General features: G+C 33.5%; 4 protein-coding genes across 8 annotated transcripts; 3 read left to right on the top strand and 1 right to left on the bottom strand.

The window, feature by feature from the left end:
* Positions 1–49: 49 nt before the first annotated feature.
* On the top strand, positions 50–1,947 carry LOC120345423 (signal peptidase complex catalytic subunit SEC11A). The gene has a single exon (XM_039414866.2). The coding sequence runs from the start codon at positions 138–140 to the stop codon at positions 666–668; it is 531 nt and encodes a 176-aa protein (XP_039270800.1). The 5' UTR covers positions 50–137; the 3' UTR covers positions 669–1,947.
* Positions 1,948–2,295: 348 nt separating this feature from the next.
* On the top strand, positions 2,296–5,763 carry LOC120345418 (delta(3,5)-Delta(2,4)-dienoyl-CoA isomerase, mitochondrial-like). 2 transcript variants are annotated; one of them, XM_039414860.2, is made up of 8 exons: positions 2,296–2,712; positions 2,885–3,005; positions 3,089–3,216; positions 3,289–3,413; positions 3,910–4,023; positions 4,536–4,678; positions 4,795–4,945; positions 5,249–5,763. In XM_039414860.2, the coding sequence occupies exons 1-8, from the start codon at positions 2,673–2,675 to the stop codon at positions 5,351–5,353; spliced, it is 927 nt and encodes a 308-aa protein (XP_039270794.1). In that variant the 5' UTR covers positions 2,296–2,672; the 3' UTR covers positions 5,354–5,763. The 2 variants fall into 2 exon arrangements, with proteins under 2 accessions (XP_039270794.1, XP_039270795.1); XM_039414861.2 differs by lacking the exon at positions 3,910–4,023 and adding an exon at positions 3,748–3,861.
* LOC120345424 (centromere protein V-like) lies at positions 5,550–6,353 on the bottom strand. Its single transcript, XM_078115134.1, has 3 exons — positions 6,236–6,353; positions 5,776–5,960; positions 5,550–5,689 (listed from the first exon to the last, which is right to left on the bottom strand). The coding sequence occupies exons 1-3, from the start codon at positions 6,334–6,336 to the stop codon at positions 5,556–5,558; spliced, it is 420 nt and encodes a 139-aa protein (XP_077971260.1). The 5' UTR covers positions 6,337–6,353; the 3' UTR covers positions 5,550–5,555.
* Positions 6,354–9,562: 3,209 nt separating this feature from the next.
* LOC120345413 (adiponectin receptor protein 2-like) lies at positions 9,563–20,679 on the top strand. 4 transcript variants are annotated; one of them, XM_039414853.2, is made up of 11 exons: positions 9,563–9,728; positions 10,027–10,138; positions 11,901–11,958; positions 12,526–12,673; positions 14,792–14,949; positions 15,422–15,608; positions 15,909–15,996; positions 16,501–16,600; positions 17,820–17,951; positions 18,382–18,443; positions 19,113–20,679. In XM_039414853.2, exons 1-11 carry the CDS (start codon positions 9,640–9,642, stop codon positions 19,236–19,238), a joined length of 1,260 nt encoding a protein of 419 aa, XP_039270787.2. In that variant the 5' UTR covers positions 9,563–9,639; the 3' UTR covers positions 19,239–20,679. The 4 variants fall into 4 exon arrangements, with proteins under 4 accessions (XP_039270787.2, XP_039270789.2, XP_077971259.1 ...); XM_078115133.1 differs by lacking the exons at positions 9,563–9,728; positions 10,027–10,138 and adding exons at positions 11,629–11,690; positions 11,750–11,817; XM_039414855.2 differs by lacking the exons at positions 9,563–9,728; positions 10,027–10,138 and adding an exon at positions 11,469–11,817.
* Positions 20,680–21,817: the final 1,138 nt, after the last annotated feature.

Below are 21,817 nucleotides of genomic sequence, written 5' to 3'. Positions count from 1 at the left end.
ATATCAATGTGAAAAATTTCTGGTAAGCGCCAAAAGTACACGTCGAGCTCCCGTTCCTCTCATTCCTGGTCAGCCGCTTGTTCAGTCGTTTTTCTGTCTGTCTGTCATATCGATTCACATATCAAAGTTCGAGCGCTATGGAGTACATCGATGAAATGCGACGATTGAACAAAAGACAACTGTATTTTCAAGTTTTGAATTTTGGAATGATTGTGTCTTCAGCGCTGATGATATGGAAGGGAATGATGGTTGTGACTGGCAGCGAAAGTCCAATTGTTGTTGTTTTGAGTGGCAGTATGGAACCAGCGTTTTACAGAGGAGATCTACTATTTCTCACTAATTACCAACAAGACCCAATTCGCGCAGGCGAAATTGTTGTTTTTAAAATTGAGGGACGTGACATCCCAATCGTTCATAGAACCATAAAGGTGCATGAGCGGGAGGATGGCAAAGTAAAATTTCTCACCAAAGGTGACAACAATTCAGTCGATGATAGAGGACTATATAAGCCCGGCCAACTGTGGGTTGAGCGGAAAGATGTCGTGGGAAGGGCACGGGGTTTTGTCCCGTATGTCGGGATAGTGACTATATTGATGAATGATTATCCTAAACTAAAATATGCAGTGTTAGCATTACTAGGAATGTTTGTTCTTGTTCATAGGGAATGAAATGTTGCAGTATTAATATTATTTCCTATATGTTCCACTGGTTGACTGACTTGTTCATGTTGCATTTCCAACTCAAACTAAATTTCATTCTGTGCTAATCTTGCTTACGATGATGCTAGATAATACAGTTTATTTCAGTGTCTGACTTTTGCTTTTTATACTGAAAATCAATGTCATTCGTCTTTGCTGTTTTTTTCACATTGTCGTAATACAGTAATATAGTATAGCTGCCTTCATGCTCTCTAATCGCAGAGCATTTGTTGTGTAGTGCGTTATGTGATTATGCACTGATACTCATTGAATTATAATGGCATTTATTTCTTTCATGGTCTATTCCTACTTCCCTGCCCAGTCATTGAAATTGGGATGGTGTGGCAGTTGGTATCACAAGGACCTAGTTTCAGTAATGGTATTGATATGTGTTGGGTGAACGAGTCGTTTGTATTTGTTTTGCCAAGTAACCAGACAAATTTTCCATGAGACTGAGAAAATAATTATGTGTGGTATTTGAAATGGCAAACAATTTTTCTAATTATGTACTGTTTGGCACTTACGTCAATAAGATAATTTGCTAGCTTGTCGTGATAATACCTCAAAATCCTTGTGTATCCACCACTGACCTGCCATATCTGTTGCTTGTAATTTTATCAAAAGCACTGTCTTGTCAGTTTATAAAATTTATCTGAGTGGCATACTTGAAATACATGAATTGCAAATGATATATACCGGTAAGTTATCATTATTTGCAGAAATTGTTATTGGAGTGTAACACTGGTCCACATTTTATGTTCAATAGACAAAGTATCTGGGTATCAGCAATGCTGAATTTACAGAAAATGGATATATAATTTACATTTGGTAATGCAAATTCGGTGTTGATGCAAGATAATGGTTTTGATGCGCAATCTGGGCAATTTGTTGAACAGTAGTTGTGTTTCTTATTATTTTTGTAATGCTATCGATTCCACTAAATCAGATTTTTTCAGTGAGTGGGGGGGTTACTCCATGCATCTGATGAAAATTTATGAGGCAAATGGAAATTTTTAAAGCACATTCTAGCAGCATAAAAGTGTGAATATTCGATTTTCTTTGTCGATTTAGTGACTTGTTTATAATTATACCCAGAAAGCAAGAAAAAGATTTTCTTATTTGCATCATCATTTTTTTGATTTATTTGTGACATAAAGAAGACCGGATATTGTGCTAATGTGTGTTAAAAGAAAATTAATTGCAATCATTACATTATTTGTGGATAATCTTGGTGTTTTTGTCTTGCAAGTTCTTTAGTTTAGAGATAAGATATTGTTAAAATAATGTAAGAATAAGTTCAAGGATGTCATCAGCCAGGGAACTTCGTTATGCTGTGAAAACGCTCTATAAAAACCTTATATTTATGGGAAAGGATTATCCACTCGGTTCCACATACTTTCGTGATAAATGCCACAATGCATTCATGAAAAACAAAGATGTCCAAGATCCAGAAAAAATCAAACAGTTGTTGAAACATGGGGATTACATCATAAAGGAGCTTGAAGCATTGTATATGCTGAAAAAATACAGAACATTGAGAAACAAGTATTATAAGGATGAGCCCCACCATGAAACTATATTCAAAGCAAATAAATAATACCGAGTACCCAGTGAAAACATTGATCAATGCTGATGTTTGCAATTTAAAGTATCAATATTTGTTGGTTGTGTTACATTGGAAATTTTTTCTATAATGGCAACAGATAATAACAACTTCACTGTGATAAACAATTGTAATATAACTCGTGTAAGATAAATGCATAATTTATTTCAATATCTTCAATAGGTGTTTCACACTTGCTTCAAGCAAGCTGGGATATATCGACACCCGTCGGTGAAAGCTGGAAATCCTAATCCAATTATATTGATATGTTTCATTCAAATCATTTGTGAGCATCTTAATGATATTTGCCAATTTTCTAACCATTAAATACAAGGTAATTGCCAAAGACATTGTCTAACTTAACATACAGAATGTTGTCATCATCTCGAATAATGACGCAGACCATGAATGGTAAGCCATAATTTAATATAGTGATATATATATATTCATATGAAAAACTTCGTTTCTGAACCCTAGAGAATGAATATGAATAACCATTATCATGGGAGATCGAGCAGTTAAAAAGAATGATGAATACTATAGTCAATTTAAATATGGCTTACACTCAACTCTTTGTTTTTAGCCATGAAACGTTTAGCTGTCAGACCGATGTCTGCAAATGTAGCGGATGTTGGCAACTATAAGTTTGAAACACTAGCTGTAACATCCCCAAAGGACTTTGTACTTCATGTGGAATTGAACAGGTAAGCTTGTCTATAATGATTATATATAAATGATAAAGTTTATCAAGGGCAATTAAGTCCAAAATCTTTTTGTTTCTTTACAGACCTGACAAGTTGAATGCAATGAACAACCAAATGTGGAGTGATATGATATCATGCTTTGATATTGCAGCCAAAGACTCCAATGTAAGAGCCATTGTGGTATCGGGAAAAGGGAGAATGTTTACAGCAGGTGCTGGTGATATGTCTTTCATTGTTTTTTCATTCCTTCCTCATTTGTAACAGTGAAATTGTCTTGCTTTAGGTCTGGACCTCATGGCTGCTGCATCATCACTTGCCCCAGATCCAAACAGTGACGTTGCAAGGAATGCATTTCGAATACATGGTTTTATCAAGTTCGCTCAAGAAAGTTGCAATTCTATTGAACGGGTGGGTGGCTACTAGTTATTATTATTTCTGATATCAGTTTCATAGAAAGAATTTTGACAAGAGTCTTAAATTGTTTCAAATTCTAATATATTGATTGCAAAATAGTAAGTCTAATTTTTCGATCTAAAATGCAATTGGTTCTTATACAAAACTGTTATGAAAATTTGGTCATATTTTCAATTCTTAACTTGTACAATGAAAAAGGGCTATAGCAAGTTGGCATTAGCAACCCTTATTACTGTAAATTGCAAGACTGCATTATATCTGTATACCAAACAAAGATCCTTTCATTTTTGGTCAAAAGTAGTTCTTAATTTATAACACAATTATACAGTGCAGCAAACCAGTGCTGGTGTCTGTCCATGGTGGTTGTGTGGGTGGAGGAGTGGATCTAATCACAGCTTGTGATGTGAGACTCTGCACCAACGAATCCTATTTCTGCGCTAAGGTATATTCGTTACTGCAGTGATATAATTTTGCATGTTTTCATTTCAAGTGCCAAAAGCCTGTGATTGCTGCAGTTCACAATGGTTGTATCGGAGTTGGTGTAGATGCAATAACAGCATGTGATATCAGACTTCAAACAAAAGATGCATATTACTTAGCCAAAGTATGTTGAGAATTTCATAAAACATAAAGTCAATATGGAGCGCATAATATTTGACAAACGGACAAGTGATGATATAACATTTTAAATTTACATTGCATGTATATGATTTGAAATCACCCCAAAGCTGAATGATTGGATTGTTTTACCAAACTACCTATCCTTCATTCCAATGTTCCTTGTACTGCTGGATCTAGGTGTAACAAGGATGCTTGAATAAGTTGAAATCAGTTGAGCAGGTGCTTATAACAACTGAATAATAGCGTTGGGTAAACTTGAATCAGGGACTTTTGAGGAAGTCTGCATAGCTAATATTCCAATAAAAAACGATCCAATGAGCAGATTGATGTAGTATGAGAAATTCTATAGATTGTTGCAGCAATAACTTGAAATAGGCTGTATTGATGTACAACACTGCGAAATACCATAATCTAATCTCTTATAATGCAAGTTGAGACTTTAATCAGGTGGAGTGAGATTCCATTTTTGTCATAATATTTTTTTTTCAACTTCAGGAGATTGATGTTGGTTTGGCCCCTGATGTTGGAACTTTGCAAAGACTGCCTAAAGTAATTGGTAATGACAGTGTTGCAAGAGAACTATGTTTAACTGCCAGAAAACTAGAAGCAGATGAAGCCAAACAGATAGGTTTGGTCAGGTAACTACTGCTTTCCTCCTCTAGCTATAAGTTTTAGTTACTGACTTACTGCCTCTGTTATCATCTTTGGGGCTACTGGTGCTCCACTGGATTGATAGTTAAAGCGAATTTTTCAGTCGAGTTTATGATGATAAAGATTCTATGATGGAAGCGGCCATGGAATTAGCTTCTCTTATTGCAACCAAGAGTCCTGTTGCGGTCCAAAGCACCAAAATACATATGAATTACTCAAGGGATCACACAACACAGGAGGGGCTGGATTATATGGTATGTAATAATGTTATATCCAATTATCCTTTGCAGAATAATGATAATTATGAACAAAGTGCCTTGAGATTACACATGCCAATGTTTGATAATCTGATGCAAAAAAGTTTCAATTTGGAATCTGCACTCATCTCGACAAACTTTTTGAATCATTCAACAATACCACTGGATTGATGAAACATTAGCACACATTGAAATTTTATTTAAAAATCAACCCGATATATTGAGAAAATTCTGTAGATCCTTTAGGACTCCTTACGAAACCAGTACTTGGATAAGTATGGTTATTTTTGCACTGTTCAGGCATCATGGAATGCAGCTATGTTGCAGACTGAAGATATTACAAAATCAGCACAAGCATTTATGGCAAAGAAAACACCAGCAGATGTCGAATACTCAAAATTATAAACTTGATTCGCCTAATTGTAGTATGCCTGCAACCCGATTAATTAATCAATTATGAAAGTGAGTTGGCTGCAACTGCCTTGTATAATTCTCTTGGCATTTCCAGGTCACAATGGATCCATGTGGTATTTCTTGGACCATCTTTATTGATTAGTAATTAAGCACCGATGATTTTTCCAATTATGCATTGCTTGTACTGATGATGCTATTTTGACCAGGATTGTATTGGTACAGGCTTCTCCAGTTGTTCATCGAATGAAGCTTCCCAATTTTGGCCATCATATTTTTCAATTGTTATACTTTTCACTGTGGAGTGATCTAACGAGTTTGGGTTGACGCCTGCATGATATAATTTATTTTCATATTATACAAATGTTAAAAATGAAAAATAAATTCTTTTCTAATCATCTGGATATCTCACTCACCATATCCATCCGGGTTAGAGCGAGGCCTATAAAAACTCTGGACCCCGCAAATTTTACAGAACATATGCTTGGCAATGCCTGTGTTGAAAGTATAAGTGGTCAAAGCATCGGATCCTTGGATTAGCTCAAAGTCCTTTTCCGGCACAATGAAGTGAATATTGTGTTTCTTTACACAAATGCTGCAACTGAGAGAAAGTAATGACAATGCTATAACATGGTTCAATGAGGACTTAGTCTGTTGCGCTCTTCTAACAAAACCTATGGATTGATTCTAAAAGATGGCATATCTGTCAATAATATATATATTGATGTCATCAGATCATAAGGCCTAACTGTTGCATAAGAATGAAAGAAATTTGTCTTGAAGCGGTATTATAACATAATATATGAATCGTCGAAATGCTGTGACAATATTTCAAGTAGGCTATGTGTTCTATGTCTAAAAACAAGAGAAAATTACTTGCAGTCATAAACATATAATTCTTCAGAGGCATAAACCTCAAACTTGACAGCTCCGCAATGACAACCTCCATGATGTTTCACTTTCTTCTTGGATGCCATTATAAATTTGTATAATACTGTAAAAGATATGGGAAACTAATAGTGAAACAAATGTTATTATATAAATGATCTATTGAACTAACTTTACAATTCTTCCGGAGGCACAATTGTACAACAGGTGCACACTTAAACCCCATACAGATATTAATTAGAACGAACCAAATTGTTGGAATGGTTTCAATAAGATACTGCGATGGAATCAGTGGAACACTTCAAAAATAATCTATTCTAAAGACCGATCTGGGAATTATACCGGTAAGTTTATACGCGCAACCCGCCAATATCGCACCAGAAATCCATTAATCACAGCAGAGCTGCAGTGTGCACACGCGACTACAGGACTATGGTTGAAAATTCACCTCCGCAGTCACTCGGCGTCCTTTCCACGACCAGCCGCTTTGCCCCTGGCGTACCGGTACATATCGAGCTCGGTTCCATTACATTTGAACCCATGTCAATTGCACCTGCATACTATTGCACCTATGGAAATTTTTTTGTTGTACGGATAGTTGAACCCATACTAACCCTAACCCATGGGTTTCAGCACCCGCATATTGATTGAACCCGCGGATATAGACATGGGTTCAAATGTACGTGGGTTCAAATGTACGGTCACCATCGAGCTCGTACCAGTAAACATTCTAATTTGGCAAAATTCGCCCCCAGTGGAAACCGAGCGCAATGGCTACTGATCAAATAAAAAGAGTTTGTTAGGTAAGATAGTACCGGTGCCATACTTATTACAGAGTTAATTATAAATATACGGTACCGATATCCATTCATTTTGAGAATATACGGTATTACTGCAAATACGAATAGGGTACCGGTACTGGTGCCATACTTTAAGAAAGTGAAGATACACCTAGCACCACACTGTATCAGGCAAATTTTTGTCATGTGACCATTGTGACTTTACCATTGTCGGTGACATTGAAGAAGACTGGCAGGAGAAATTTTTTCGACGTCGGATACGGGATTTCATTTTTGATATGGCGAAAGTTTATGAGACAGGTATGAAAATGCAATATAATGTGGAGAACAAATATAGCAAATTCTAGAGTAGACAAACTCTTAGAAAAGTAATTACAAAAATTATTGGAAGCATTATTTTAAATATGAAATTAAGATGTTCGGTTTATGATAAGTTTTGTCTTTTTTTTCAGGTAGTTACCGGTACGGTAAGACGAATTGCGGTACAGCACAATTCATTTCGGCATTCTGAAAACACAAAACTTGATGAAACTAACGAAGCATGTAACAAAAATGCCTGGAAAACGAGCAAAACTTAAGAATAAACTTACCAAAAGTAACCCAAATAACAGAATAATATATTTATTAATACTGAAATAATCAAAAGACTCGATGAGCAGCAGTAAAAGGCTCCTGGGGCGTTTCACACATAAAAGTTACAAAAATGATAATAAAGTTGATAGTGTGTCAGACACAAACAGTTTCAGTCAAATCAACGCATTTGGGCAATATTTACATGTGATTGAAGAGATTGCAAAACGAACACAAAAAAACAAATTCTAGAACACGCATACATGCAGATACTAAAATTTGACGGCAGTCCAATTGCTGCACATAAAAACTAGCAATCAAAGTTTCTATCGATTTTTTTTTATCGAGGGCATTCTTTACATTGAATAGGATTATATATTGGTTTACTAATGGCATAGGGTTTTTCAGTGTTTTGACCTTTTGTTTGTATTGTGTTCGCTTTCGCTGGTAGCTAGTGATTCCGGATTCTAATCAGCCCCCTTGGCACTGGTCCTTTGCTTAATCGCACATTACGTTTTGATTACCTGGTGCCCGCCATATTATTTGGAAAGGCAGAAAGGGAACACCGATTAGTAAACTTGCTCCCTATTTTGTACATTTTTCATATTAAACCAATTTAAAATCACTCATTGAGTGAACCGAGAAAAAATAAAATTTGTACTTATCAGTTGACTTGTTTGTATTTCCGCTCTAGTTGAAATAAAATTGTTAGATTGATCACTAATGTCAATGTTGCCGCAATGAAACAACGAGTACCTATGATGAACTCCAAGTAATTGGATATGTTTACTCTTTTGGTGCGATTAAAAACGTTGTTCTTATATATATGAACTAAATGGATGTGATGGCACAATGTATTCGAGTTTTCGGTCTGCCATGCTTTTCCACGATCACTGTTATTATTCATGCATAACAAATTAATAAAACACAAAATATAAAGGGTAGGCTATCAACTTAAGGGCTTATATCATCAAGAACTCTTTTAAATTAACTTTATTACATGCGATTTTCTTCCGGAAAAAAGAATTTTTTTGAAAGCTACAAAATTTCACTTGGAGCCAAGTTCATCACCAACGGAATACAACACCATCCTATGCTAAATAGACGCTCAGAGTTCATCGAAACCGGTGGGTCGGTTTACAACAAGGCATACTGCCCTACATTCGTGTTTGTATTATAGCCAAACAACACGCAAAAAAATATATTCTTGGAATGGTTCAGCACCAATTGGCAAGGAAATACGAGATACGACTCTGAATATCCAATTTGAGTGCATGAGCTATCAAATTCTGGACTCTTCGCATCCCTAGTTAAAGCTAGCACTGCAATCTCAAATTTTTTGAGAAGCACTACATTTATAAGTGCTGTTATTTTTTACATTTCTCTTATCCTATTCAATTTATTGTGATGGATATGGATTGATTGTTGAACTGATTATATCACTTAAACGTAGAATCATCTATCAACATTTGTCAGCCTTCGTGAATGGTTATCTACCTCTGTTTTATTAGATTATTTATATTCGGACAGACATTAGTTACGGTAAGTTAATCAGTAGAAAATCGGCATTAAGTCCTTCATCTGGCATTGAGATTAAGTACTTCTGTGCAGTGCTACCTGATTGCAGATTATCTTATAAACAGCACTCAATCAGCTTACCAGATTGGTTAACCCATATAGACCAGGTATATGAAAGCTGTTATATTATGTGTTAATTATTTTGTGGTATTCAACATTGCTTCCCCTATGTTTGGTAGCTTTTTTAAGTCACAAACGTAAATTATTCTCTCGATATCAATTGTATCATCCTTTATTACTGCTACTGAATTATACACTTATCTTCCACCTACCTCTTGTTCCGATATATTCTGCGTAATAGCATTATTTAAACTGAGAAGTTGTTATGATGCAAGTTGTGATTCATATTCTTTTATCTATTTTTAGAAATAATTTAATATAATAACCAAACAAAGTTTAATTAGATTAAGTATTTGTTTCCAATACTCTTCTGCTATTGTCATAATGGCATTTAGTCTAGTTGATGACAGCGCTCTGGACCAAAGTTTACAAGATGCAACGAATCAAACTGACATGAAACAAGGGAAAAATAGGTAGGTTTCAAGAGCATACTTTTTCTGAATTGAATCATATATTTAATGTTGGTTTTAACAATGTTATAATAGAATTATATTTCTCAGTTTTGAATTTGTTTGGTTAGACTTATATGACAGTTAAGAAATACAACAGTTATTTCTTATGAATTACTTTAAGCATTTTAGTTTGTCAATTAGACAATATAATTGGCTGAATTATTTTGTGGTCTAATTTTACCCACTGAGAATTCAGTCCATTGCTCACCAAGATTATCTAGATTTGTGAACAAATTAGAATAATTATTTTTAATTTCAGATGTACAAGTATGTACGATACACAACTTCATAACCTGGGATATATTTCAAGTGAAGATGAGGAGGAAGTGGAACCACTATTGTCAACTTCATGTCCTAATTTGACAGCAACGGTAAATTTAATATGTTGTAGATCAGTGTTCTTCAAACTTTTTTCAACATGACCTAACCCAATGGCCAATTTTATTTTTTTTTGCGGACCTCTGGTACTTTAATCAGACAAATGTACTCGCATATTCTCGCACAAAAGATTGAAGCTTTGTTCTGTTTCGGCGATGATGGTTATCAGTACTGGCCAATTTTGGTTTTAACATAAGTTGTGCAAGATTTTTCGCACAGATAAGTGGAGGCGAAAGAGCCATATGGCTAGTTCTGACATTGACATTGAGCCTTTCCTCACCTACTGGGGGGTCGAACTTAACCGTCGTTGTGGGTGATCAAATAAAATTGTTATATGCTGATTCAGGAACTTTCTTTTAAACTCCTGACACAATCCCTTCCATTAATATAAATCATGGCGCATTGAAAAGCAATATAGACTTCATTAACATAAATTTACAAGTAAGAATCCACCTACGACCCTCGCTAACAGGCAAAAACGATAAACATAAAAAAAAAATGTTTGTGTTACAGATTCACAGTAATTTTGTTTTCTTTCTGCGTCTTTCTCGGGCGTGTTACAATTCGCAGGGTCGGCTTATATGCGAATTTTTATAAAATCGCCATTTCAAAACTGGTTTCGGGGAGTCGGCTTATATGCGCGATCAGCTTATGTGGTAAATCATGAAGTCATGAGTCATGATCCTTTTGTATCTCATACTTGGGTAAATAATTTACCAGAAAACAAGGGCAATTGCCAATTGGGTTGTCCAATTATTCTTACATTGCTCTCTTTCATAATCATGATTCATGATGGCAGACTAATTCATTTTGATTTTGTTGTGCATCAAAAACCTACAATTTTTTTTGCCATTTTCTAGATAATTATCTTCTGATATAGAAAGAAAATCACTGTCCTGTATTGGCTACCACATGGATTTTCTCTTTATTTAGGTTTTAATATTATTTTAATATTATGACTGTGAAATATAAAAGAGATTGTCATGTTCTTGTTTAAACAATTAGTTGATGATTAATTTCTTATCTGACTGGTATATTTAGAAGTTATGTAACACATAACCTGTAGCCTCTGTTTAAAGTTTTATTTGTTATTCATCAGATATTTCAAACTTTATATAAAGTAACCACATTTTGAATGTTGATAAAAATTTAGACTTTGGTACATTTTGATTGTAACAACGATTTTATATTGTAACAATTGCATCATAATAAATAGTGATGTTTTCAAAATTCAAGCCTTTATTTTAATATTATAATGTACTATTTTTTCGGTAGTTATAGTTATCAATGGACATGGATAAAAAGCATAAAAACTAGATGCTGTCATACTTATTGCTGGTCAGCTTTGTCAGCTCTAAAAATAAATTAATGTTTGCATTAGCTATGTGTATCTCTCTTTATATTAGTATGTCGTAATATTATTTGGACCCATGACTGTACTCTCTATTGGTTTTAGTTATATAAGCCCAGACATTATTTGCCTCTCACATAACTGGTTGGGAAGTTGTTACATTCGTTATATGCATGAATATAGATTGTTCAGTTACGCATCAAATAGCCACCAGAAAGAAAACTTATATTTTTGTTAACGTTTGTCAACGGTTTTGTTTTAGTTAATTTTAAATCTTACAATATGGATTCCAGAAGCAATTTGAGACATCGTGATATGGAAGTAGGTATCACGGATGACTGTAGTTATAATGCATTATCACTTCATGTGATATATTCTAATTTCTTTCATGTTTACTCAATCAGGGAAGATCATCATCACCTTCAAATCTTGAAGAAAGTGAAGCCTTGCATTGTCCTTTAGGTAAAGTATCAATATTGTACTCTTTTTAATCTCGCTTTATTTTAATCTGATCAATAACGAAGTATTTTCTTATTATTTACAAATTTTCAAATATAAAACAGATCAATATCTTTGTGAAATAAAATGATTAAAAATCGACTTGAGGTTGATTCATTTTACTGTTCAAATTATAGCATATATCAATGGTTTCGGATATAAAACAACCATGATTTGGGGTACGGTAATACCTGGATTTGCGGAATTAATGTTATTGATAGCCCATAATATGTCTGGTGACATGATGCGGCCATTAGAATAGCGCTATTTATAAATACATGTTGCATCATATGCTATTCATTTTTATAATTGAATTGGTTTAAAAGTATTTTAATATTCAGTAATCGAAGAGAAATAATTTACAGTGAATATAATTCATAGTGTGGTGGTTTGGACAAATAATGTATCAACTTTTGCTCTGTTTATATGTGAAAATTCTGACTGAATTTCACCTCAATATGTTCTTACTGAAAGAGCCCAAGATTTATAGGCATTTATTTTTAAATTCTTATTTGAATTTGGCTCACCCAGCTGCGGCAACGTCATCGTCTAATGTCGTCCAAGATTCCGTCCATCACGCAATGAGTTATGTAGAAGAATCAATGCAAACTGCGAAAGAATCATTGCAAAATGCTTTTGAGAGTGTTGACAGATTTGCACATAAAGTTTGGGATGGAAGGTGAGTAGTAGCTTATGGAAATAATTCTATGAGTTTGTGTTTCAAATGCTAATATTCAAGGGAGTTACAGCTATGTAGAAAAATAGGAAAGAATAGTTTTCATATCCAAATAAGGCTAATAGATAGAGGCATGTGTGGTATACTATATAAAATAAAATATAACTTAAAGTCACCTCTAAAACTAAACTAAAGTTTATTATTTAACACTATAATTGTGTGATCCATTTCTCATCATTTCAAATGTTTAAATTGATTGAATCATAATCAATCCTGTTATTTTACCAACATTCACATGAACAGTCAATAGCAGTGCTTCCCAACTATTTTCAGTTTGCAACCCACTTTTAATTGCCATTCTTTGTACGACCCACAATGAGGGGTTGATATAATAGAAAAGAAACAATGTTCCCCCTTGCAATTTACTTTTAATGCGAAACATGAGCTTGTATAGTGGATATTATCGAATCAAGTCGGAGCTTGATATAAGACAAGCTCACACACAACGTAGCATTTGCACTCTACATATTGTGCTTTTGGCCCAAAGTCATTTCTTGCCTTAATGAAACCACATTTTATGTAATCAGTGTCATATTTTTTCACTACAATTTTTCGAAGCAACTTTTTTTCTCATACTTTGTTACTTTTTCTTACTAAAAAAAAATCAAACAAAGTTAGGGTGTTAAAATGAAGTATATTAACCCTGTTTAGCCGGTAACTTAAATGCAACTCATAATCTGCCTTGTAGCCTACCTACAGTTTCCAACATGTAGTAGCGTACTGGAATTATTAACGGGACAAGGCATAATTGGAATTGTTACATTCTTTGAGGATTTTTACATCAATTTCCCGATCTCATCGAAAACTGTTTGTAACATTTGGAAAAACTTCGCGACCCATTTTGTATAGGTTCCCAACCAGGAAGCACTGTTCTATACTGTCTGTGTTTAAACTGAGCTTGTCAGTAAATAGGTTGTTTTTTCTCTCATAGTCATTGTTAATTTGTAGTTGTACTTTCATCATGTATATAGGTGGTAGGTGGATGTAATATACTTTGGCAGTAAGCTTTTTCAATAAACTTGCCTGTACAATGACTACAAGTAACTGAATTTATGTGAATTTGGACAATCGGAAAGGGCTCATGTTTTTAAATTTATTGTCCTTGTGTATGTGATTCAATACATACATACTTCCTTTAGGTCATTAGTGACTAATACCAAGTTTTTTTTTATCTTTGTTTCTACATAACCATATTTTATTATGCTGATCCATTTTCAGCTGTTGGGATTGCTGCAATTTAATATCCATTGTTACATCATAGGAAGCATTGTTTAGTTGCAATTAGGTATTTTATTTAAGATATAGCAATTTTGAAAATTCCATTATTATTTTGATTTCGTGTAGTCAGATTCTGGATATTAAGCACTGATGTGTACTAATTAGTTATGTTTTTTTTGATATTTTTAACTCTGGAAATAGTAGGAAATTGTTTAAGATCATTTTGTTAGTATTATGGGTTCTGAACAACGGATACAGTGATGTTAGAGTTAACTTGGGATTATATAAAACCATGCAATATGCAGAATTCAGAAATAGAAGGTGTAGGATGTCTCGAGATCAAGATGATCATTTAAGTAATGAAGGCAGAAACGCCAGTTTTTCTGATCTTTTTAATGAATTATGGATAGAAGTGAAATCTAATGTTCAAGCTAAATCAAGCCGGAAATCTTCTGAATCATCTTCATCTACTGCTGAAAGCGAGGCAAAACAAAAAGTTGCGCTGTTAGATTTTAGCAAGTGAGAATTGTGAAAGAAAGAAGCTAAACTTTATTATTTACCATCTGAGTTATATTGTTTGTTTGTCGAATGAGTGGAGAATGACTGAAAGGGAGAAGAGTATCTATGACAATGTAATGGCTAACTTATGATAATGGCTAACTTATGATAATGGATCCTATGATATGGTTCGCTACTTCATAAAATTTTCTTATTTTGTTTTTGTGACCCATTTTGGTAATAGAGTGAATGGCTGTGTTTCAGTACTACCGGAAATGTCATTGTGAAACTCTTTTCTTGTCTGTATGAAATCCATACATTGAGGGCTGCATATGTTTCTTTTAGATGGCGTGTTGTATCTCATTTTCAACTTCCGGATTGGCAGAGAGACAATGAATTTCTACACCATTGGCACAGACCGCCCATGCCATCCTTTCGAGCATGCTTTGGATCAGTATTCAGACTTCATTCAGAAACTGGAAACATTTGGACACATTTAATAGGTGAATTCCCTGTCAAAATATATTTTTTTAAACAAATTTTAAGAGTCTCACAAAGCTAGTTGCGGAATAATGAAAGGAAATAATAATTCTCTTCATTCTTCCGTCTTCAATGTTGCCGTATACATATCTGAGCTGAAAATTGTACATGATGCGTTTCCTAATTTCATAGCAACCTCCTGATTAGTAAAACAGTAATTGGCTGAATCCTAATCATGTAGCATCTGGCTGTGATGTCACAATGAGTGCTCGTTATGTGGGCTTGATTAGAATGTGACTAGAATACATAAGTCATTAAAAATATATTGGAATTTGGAAATAAAATCATGTTTGTGTAACATTTAGTGCTCATGATAATATATCATTTGAGAGCACTCAAGTTTAAGAAGCCATTCCTAAAATAGTATAATCTATGTCATATTAATATTTTTACAGTCACAAATGGCTAAAAAGAGTATTTTCATATGTTTTACAGGTTTTATTATGTTCATTGGAATTTGTATCTATTTTCAATGTCTACCTGGAAAATATTTTGTCATTGAATGGCAAGAGAAAACAGTATTCACAATGTTTTTTCTCGGAGCAATCTTATGTCTGTGCTTCTCGACACTATTTCATACTGTTGGTTGCCATAGCGAACGAGTGTATAGAATATTTGGGAAGTGAGTAACATTAAAAAATTGCTGAGAATATTTAGTTTACTGTAAATTTATTACTGTAATAGGCCCTCTTTTGTATCGTCATCGTTTTACAGTTGTACTTTTATGCAGTGAATGCCTGCGATTTTGTGATACTATGAAGCAAGAGGGAATATTTCATATCAAAATAAATGGAGAGTAAATTGTTAGCTACATTATTACTTTTCTTGGATCAGCATATATTATGTAGCAGAAAATTTTATTTGAGATTACATCTAAACATGTGAACACATGTGAATTCATATTTTTTTCTTCCATTTGCAGACTTGATTATTCTGGGATTGCATTGATGATTATGGGATCATTTGTACCATGGATTTATTATTCATTCTATTGTGACACAGAACCAAAGGTAGGTTTAGTTTTTATAGTGAAATGTTAAAGAAGTTAGTTATTGAGTTGATGCCTGCCCATGGTCTGAAATTTATTAAGTGTTTGGTAGAACTATTCTATATTTGAATAGTATCAATATTAGATTTATGATTAGATTTATGATTAGTAATGATGATTTGACAGAAATTTATTTGCAAATTAGATCATTTATTCTTAAAAAAAAAATGTGTGAGGTTACTGTAAACCATGCCAAACTGAATTTTTTTTCACATTTCCAACCTTAATAATAGATCCTTGAATGTTAGAGTGATTGTCTAATAAAAAAGTTGACAATTTTAATATTTGGTGAAAGACAATACTACTATTTTTTCAAAACTCTGCAATTCTTAAAAACTCTATTTTGAAATCATATTTGACTGAAAATAGTTATTCTATAAAAAACCTTTAATATCGTTCTTTTATTTATAAAATACATCGTTTTGGAGAATGTTATATCAATAAATGTTTGCTCATTTGTATTCAGATAATATACATGACATCTGTTTGTGTTCTTGGTGTATTATGTATTGTGATTTCACAATGGGATAAATTCAGCACAGCTAGATTCAGGAGAGTCAGAGCAGGTAACTCACGACAGAGTTCTGAATTTGCTGAACAAATTTGTCTGGTTTGCCCAAATAGTTAAAGACCTAATTTTTTTTTATTCCATAACATCAAGGACGTTTCTGAATTATATTAACTGCTAAAGATGGGTTTCAAAATGATTTCTGAATTAATTTCAAATTGGTATTACACAACTTGAAAGGTGTTCTGTGTAATAATTGTCATAAATTTTGGCTAAAGCAACTGGGATGACATTGTGCTGTAATGAGGAAGTGACTCATCATGTAAAATATCATGTAATGATTAATTTATCCTATGCTTTATATCAGGGTTGGCCAACCTACCTGCGACCACGATCGACTGATATTGTCAAAATAGCCTATACGATTGACTGATCGGTAATAAGATCGCACACAAAAACAAACGAATTCGAATATGCAAATAATTGCACACACGCATACAAAAAATTCCGCCACTGCCAATAAGCCTGGTTCTTTGGATTCCCAATGAAATCGCCATAAATTTTTTTTTTTTTTTATGTTTTATTTAATTTGTAAATTTGATTATGTAATTGTACCCGAGGTGAATGATTCATGATTGATCATTCATTTGAGATCATCCAAATTATTCAATTCAGACTTAGGACCTGTCTAATTTTTAGTCGTAAGTGTTGAACATTCTTTATAAAACTTGGCCAAGTATGCATGTATTATCTGAACAGCGAAAAATGAATATTCCCAAACTTGACTGCTCAAACTTTCTAATTTACATTTTCTCCAGAGTCCTATTATCTGCTCGCTTAGGAATTCTGATGCCATTACGAGGTGTTATATTGCGTGTTTTTGTACGATTGTTATTCAGTCAAGGCACACGATATTGAGCAAGTTCATTTCTTAAAATTGGCAGCGGCGAAACTTGATTTTGTTATGTAATGATATGCTCTATCGGCCTCGTCCAAGCTCAATTACTATATCTGTATCGTATTTTGCGCATAAACAGTACTGTATTATTCCTGTTTTAAAGCACACAACATGCACTGGATGAAATTGGTCCAAGGCAATATTTTGAGGTATGTTACCGAATTCTCAGGCGTGGTGACGCGATCGATGTGTTGGCTACCCCTGCTTTATACAACAATTTTAGGACATTTATCAACCAGCAGAAGAATTATATTATAGAACATATTCAGTACTTTTATATACGAGAAATATTAATGTTCACATATTCTTTCTTATTCAGTATTGTTTGCTGCTCTGGGATTGAGCGGAATTGTACCATGTATACACACTATTATTAGGATGGGATTTATGCAAGCTGTCAATTATGGACAAGTAGGATGGCTGTCTCTAATGGCTTTCTTGTATTTATTCGGTAAGGTTTAAGGAAATTTGTACTTTGTGATCCTTCCCTCAATTAATTTGCATAAGCTGGAGATAAAAAAACGCATCTAATTTGCATAACAAATAGAGTTGTAGAAGAAAAAGTTATGAATGAATATTTTTATATCAAAAATGCAGAACAATATTCCATATATACATTTGTCTCAGACTTTGACTGGCTGCTTTAACTCGAATGTTTTAATCACTTGAGTCCAAATCTGCTATTGGTACAACTTTTAGTTAGGTACCTCTTTTTATTCAACAGTCTTATTGTCCAAATTCAAATGTGAATTTGTTAGTATCGGAGAATGAAACAATGGATATATTGCCCAACCTATAACAACAAATATTTTCATATTTCTCTTATTAATTGCAAAAAGATACTATACCCCTTTTTCTAAGTTTTCATGTTTTTTTTTCAGGTGCCTTTCTCTATGCACAGCGAATTCCTGAAAAGTATTTTCCAGGAAAATGTGATTTGTGGGTAAGTTTTATAAATATTATTTCATGTTTAGCCTGAATGGATGTAATATTTAACTGTTTCATTGCATTTGAACCCACGTACATTCGAACTCGTAATTTGAACCCAGGACAATTGCACCTGCATATTACTGCACCTACGGATATTTGAACCCATACTAACCCTAACCCATGATTTTAAGCACCTGCATATAGATTGAACCCGCGGATGTATGAGTGCAAATGTATGGGTTCAAATGTACATGGGTCCAAATGTGCTGTCACCTTCTTAACACAATGTTTCAATTAGATATCTTTGATTTAGACCCACAATGGCCAGATTGTTCAAAACCATGATAATGAAAAATATCACCGCGCCGTATGTTTGCATATCATAGTTTCAGAATTTTCAAGACTTTAGCTATAAATAGTTTCAATCATTTGGTTTTGTGATTTTATTCTTCGCTTTCTTATACTAAAACAATATTTAACAGATAAACAGTTTGTCACAAAAATATCACATTCTATATTAATTTAAATAACAAAATAGACATTCTGGTGATAATATTGCGTTTTGTCTTTCAAATATCTCTTGGATTTGGAAATTGTGGATGAGCATGATGTTCCTAATTGTATAGTTTTCATTCTGAACATTCCCATGCAGAGAATTTCAATTTTATCTTAATGTTTTCAGTTTCAAAGTCATCAAATATTCCACATTCTTGTTGTATTGGCTGCTGTTGTACATTTTCATGGAATATCGAATCTTCAACATTATCGATTCCAATTTGGGGATCAGTGCGTTATCACTCAACAATAATTTTTTGAAGCAAACATCTGCCAATCAAAGCGTCGTTGATTTATTTCTCATGTCAAGAATTAGTTTTCAGTGTCAAAATGTTTTGGCATGTTTAAATAATTTATAATGTATTATTTTTCAAATTGAATGCGACCTTGTCAGACCAAGTAATATTTTTCAATAGGTCTCACATAGTCCCATCCAATTTACATGGCCATTGTGATTATATTCGACATGAAATGGTATAACAATTTCATTAATTAGTATTAAATTGTAATTTTATGTTCTTTTTCTTTCAAATCTAATGCCTTGTTTCTACTTAGGTAATTATGAGAGAATAATTTTATTATATTTATGGAGACTTTATGCATGATGCATTTTATGTATAGACTATCTTTTCATTTGCTCTTAGTAACAAGTATTTGGTCGTCAGTGATCTTCAAGTATACATAATTGTTCAGGGTGAACCAACATGTGTACGGAGTATTTCTGTCCAAAACAAATGCAATATTGGCAAGCTAGTTAATAGTTCCGATAGCGTAAAGTTATCAGTATTAATATTATCAATAAGATATAATTCAAAAGTTCGAGATTTCAAAAGTTTTTGATTTTCGTTTCTAGTTGTGCTTTTGGTTGATTTTTAAAAATATTATTGTTAAAAAGCATGCCTAAATTTGGAAGCCCACTAGGTCCTTTCGAGTAGAAAATTTAAATGTAATTGGCGGTAATATATAACTTTTTCAACTAGCACTTTGTCTCTTGGTGATATATACTTCACATTATTGATTTAATTACAATAATTTTTCATTTGAATACTTACATGGCTCAATATTTTTTATGCTATGTTTTTTGATGTTTTAACGATTCAGGCTGGTCCTGTGAAGCAAATTTACAATTAGGACATTGGAATCATAGATAGATGTGATTGCAAAATGATATCTATTTTCTCTTACATAAGAATTCTGATTTTGTTTTTAACCTTAAATCTAAGTAATGTATTATATTAAGTAGTAGGGTTCATAATTTCTGTTTTTACTTATGCTTATACACAAAACAAATTATATTGGTTGATAAGGAAAACAGTTTTCAATTCAACTTCTATTAAGCATATAATATTTTCGAAAGCATTTAAAAAATTTTGATTGATTTAGATTTTGCTTTACACTTACACAAATGTTAAAAAAAATGTGGCTTTCGTAATAAGTTGACTTTACTATGATTAAATTTGCGTTATAATCCGTTTCTTACTGGCACAATCTTCCTTCCATATCAGAAAGGGAGGTCAAGGCTTTAAAAATGATATATGGTCAATATTGTATTCATATTTGAGTGAAAATTCTCACTTATTCTGCTGTCTCATTGTTGTATAAGAACCATGGTCGGCGAAGATCCATCATTTTCTGAATATTCGGTTACTGCTGTCTCAGTTGAAACAGTGTTCAATAAATAACCTCGTACAGTATTTCTTTCGAGTGATTGTTTTGAGCTAGTCTCATATGGTAACAATGATAATATCCTTTTGCCAATAAACCTGGATGGGTTCGCTGGTTTAAATCCAGTGGGGAATGATAGCTTGATTTAGGCTTTTTTACCAACCCAGTTGAGCGTTTTCGAATACCTGGTGATTTCAGAATTGAGTATTTTTTTAATCGAATCTCTAATACTGTCATTCGGACAGTTTCACGCACAATAAAAAGCATGTTTCATCAAGGGAGAAAAAAGTCATATTTCACAATTGCGTTTTGAAAATACAGCCTCGATGTAAGAGATGGGATTCAACTTGACCTTTGGCGGACAAAAAGACAAGATGCCTATGATTCAAAATTTTCGTCCGAATCCATTCGGTTCCAGTTATTCATTTCGCCATGAACCGCAATGCTTATTCTAACTAGGAAGGAAGCAAACTACGGTCCGCAAAAGCAGTTCGTGCGGTCCTCCGCCCTTTGAAAAAGTCTACAATACAAACCGCCGCCGCGTCCATCATCGTTAATGCATTAATTATCAGTAGGTAAGACGAGTTATGGTAGTGTTTCCTGATTCTAATCAGCTCCCATGGCACTGGTCCTTCGCAGGATCGCACGTTTTGTTCGGATTACCTGGTACCCACCATATTATTTTAAAGGGAATCAGCGTTCAGTGCACTTATAGGAATAATCTTGTTATTTTGTTAAGTTTTGACTGTTGTTTTTAATATTAATTGTATTAAAACCAGATAATCCAGAATTTCTTAAAATTATAAACCGCCAAAACAAATTTGGCTAGTAAACATAATTGATTTAAATAGCCAAGCCATATCACAAACCAGTTTAATATAATTTTTCTGTTTCCTACTTGATTAGTACATTTTAATCTGTTGATAATTAGTATATATATAAGCTACGCAATATTACTAGTTTTTTATCCTTTTATCTTTTCGGCAACACAGACTTCGCATCGTTAAAGTGTCTGAAAGACTGGGGAATCGGTGCAGACGCTGCAGTGGTATTCGTTGTCGTGTGACAACAGAGGAAACATCCTCTAATCAACAAACAAATTAGTCAGAATATTAATAAGGCTATAATTATAAACTTGCGCCAAATGTAGTACAGCTACATACAAAA

This window comes from Styela clava, chromosome 8, assembly GCF_964204865.1.
Source record: "Styela clava chromosome 8, kaStyClav1.hap1.2, whole genome shotgun sequence".
NCBI classification, from domain to species: Eukaryota; Metazoa; Chordata; class Ascidiacea; order Stolidobranchia; family Styelidae; genus Styela; species Styela clava.
The sequence above is the reverse complement of the archived record's forward strand: the minus strand, read 5'-3'. Positions and strand labels throughout refer to the sequence as shown.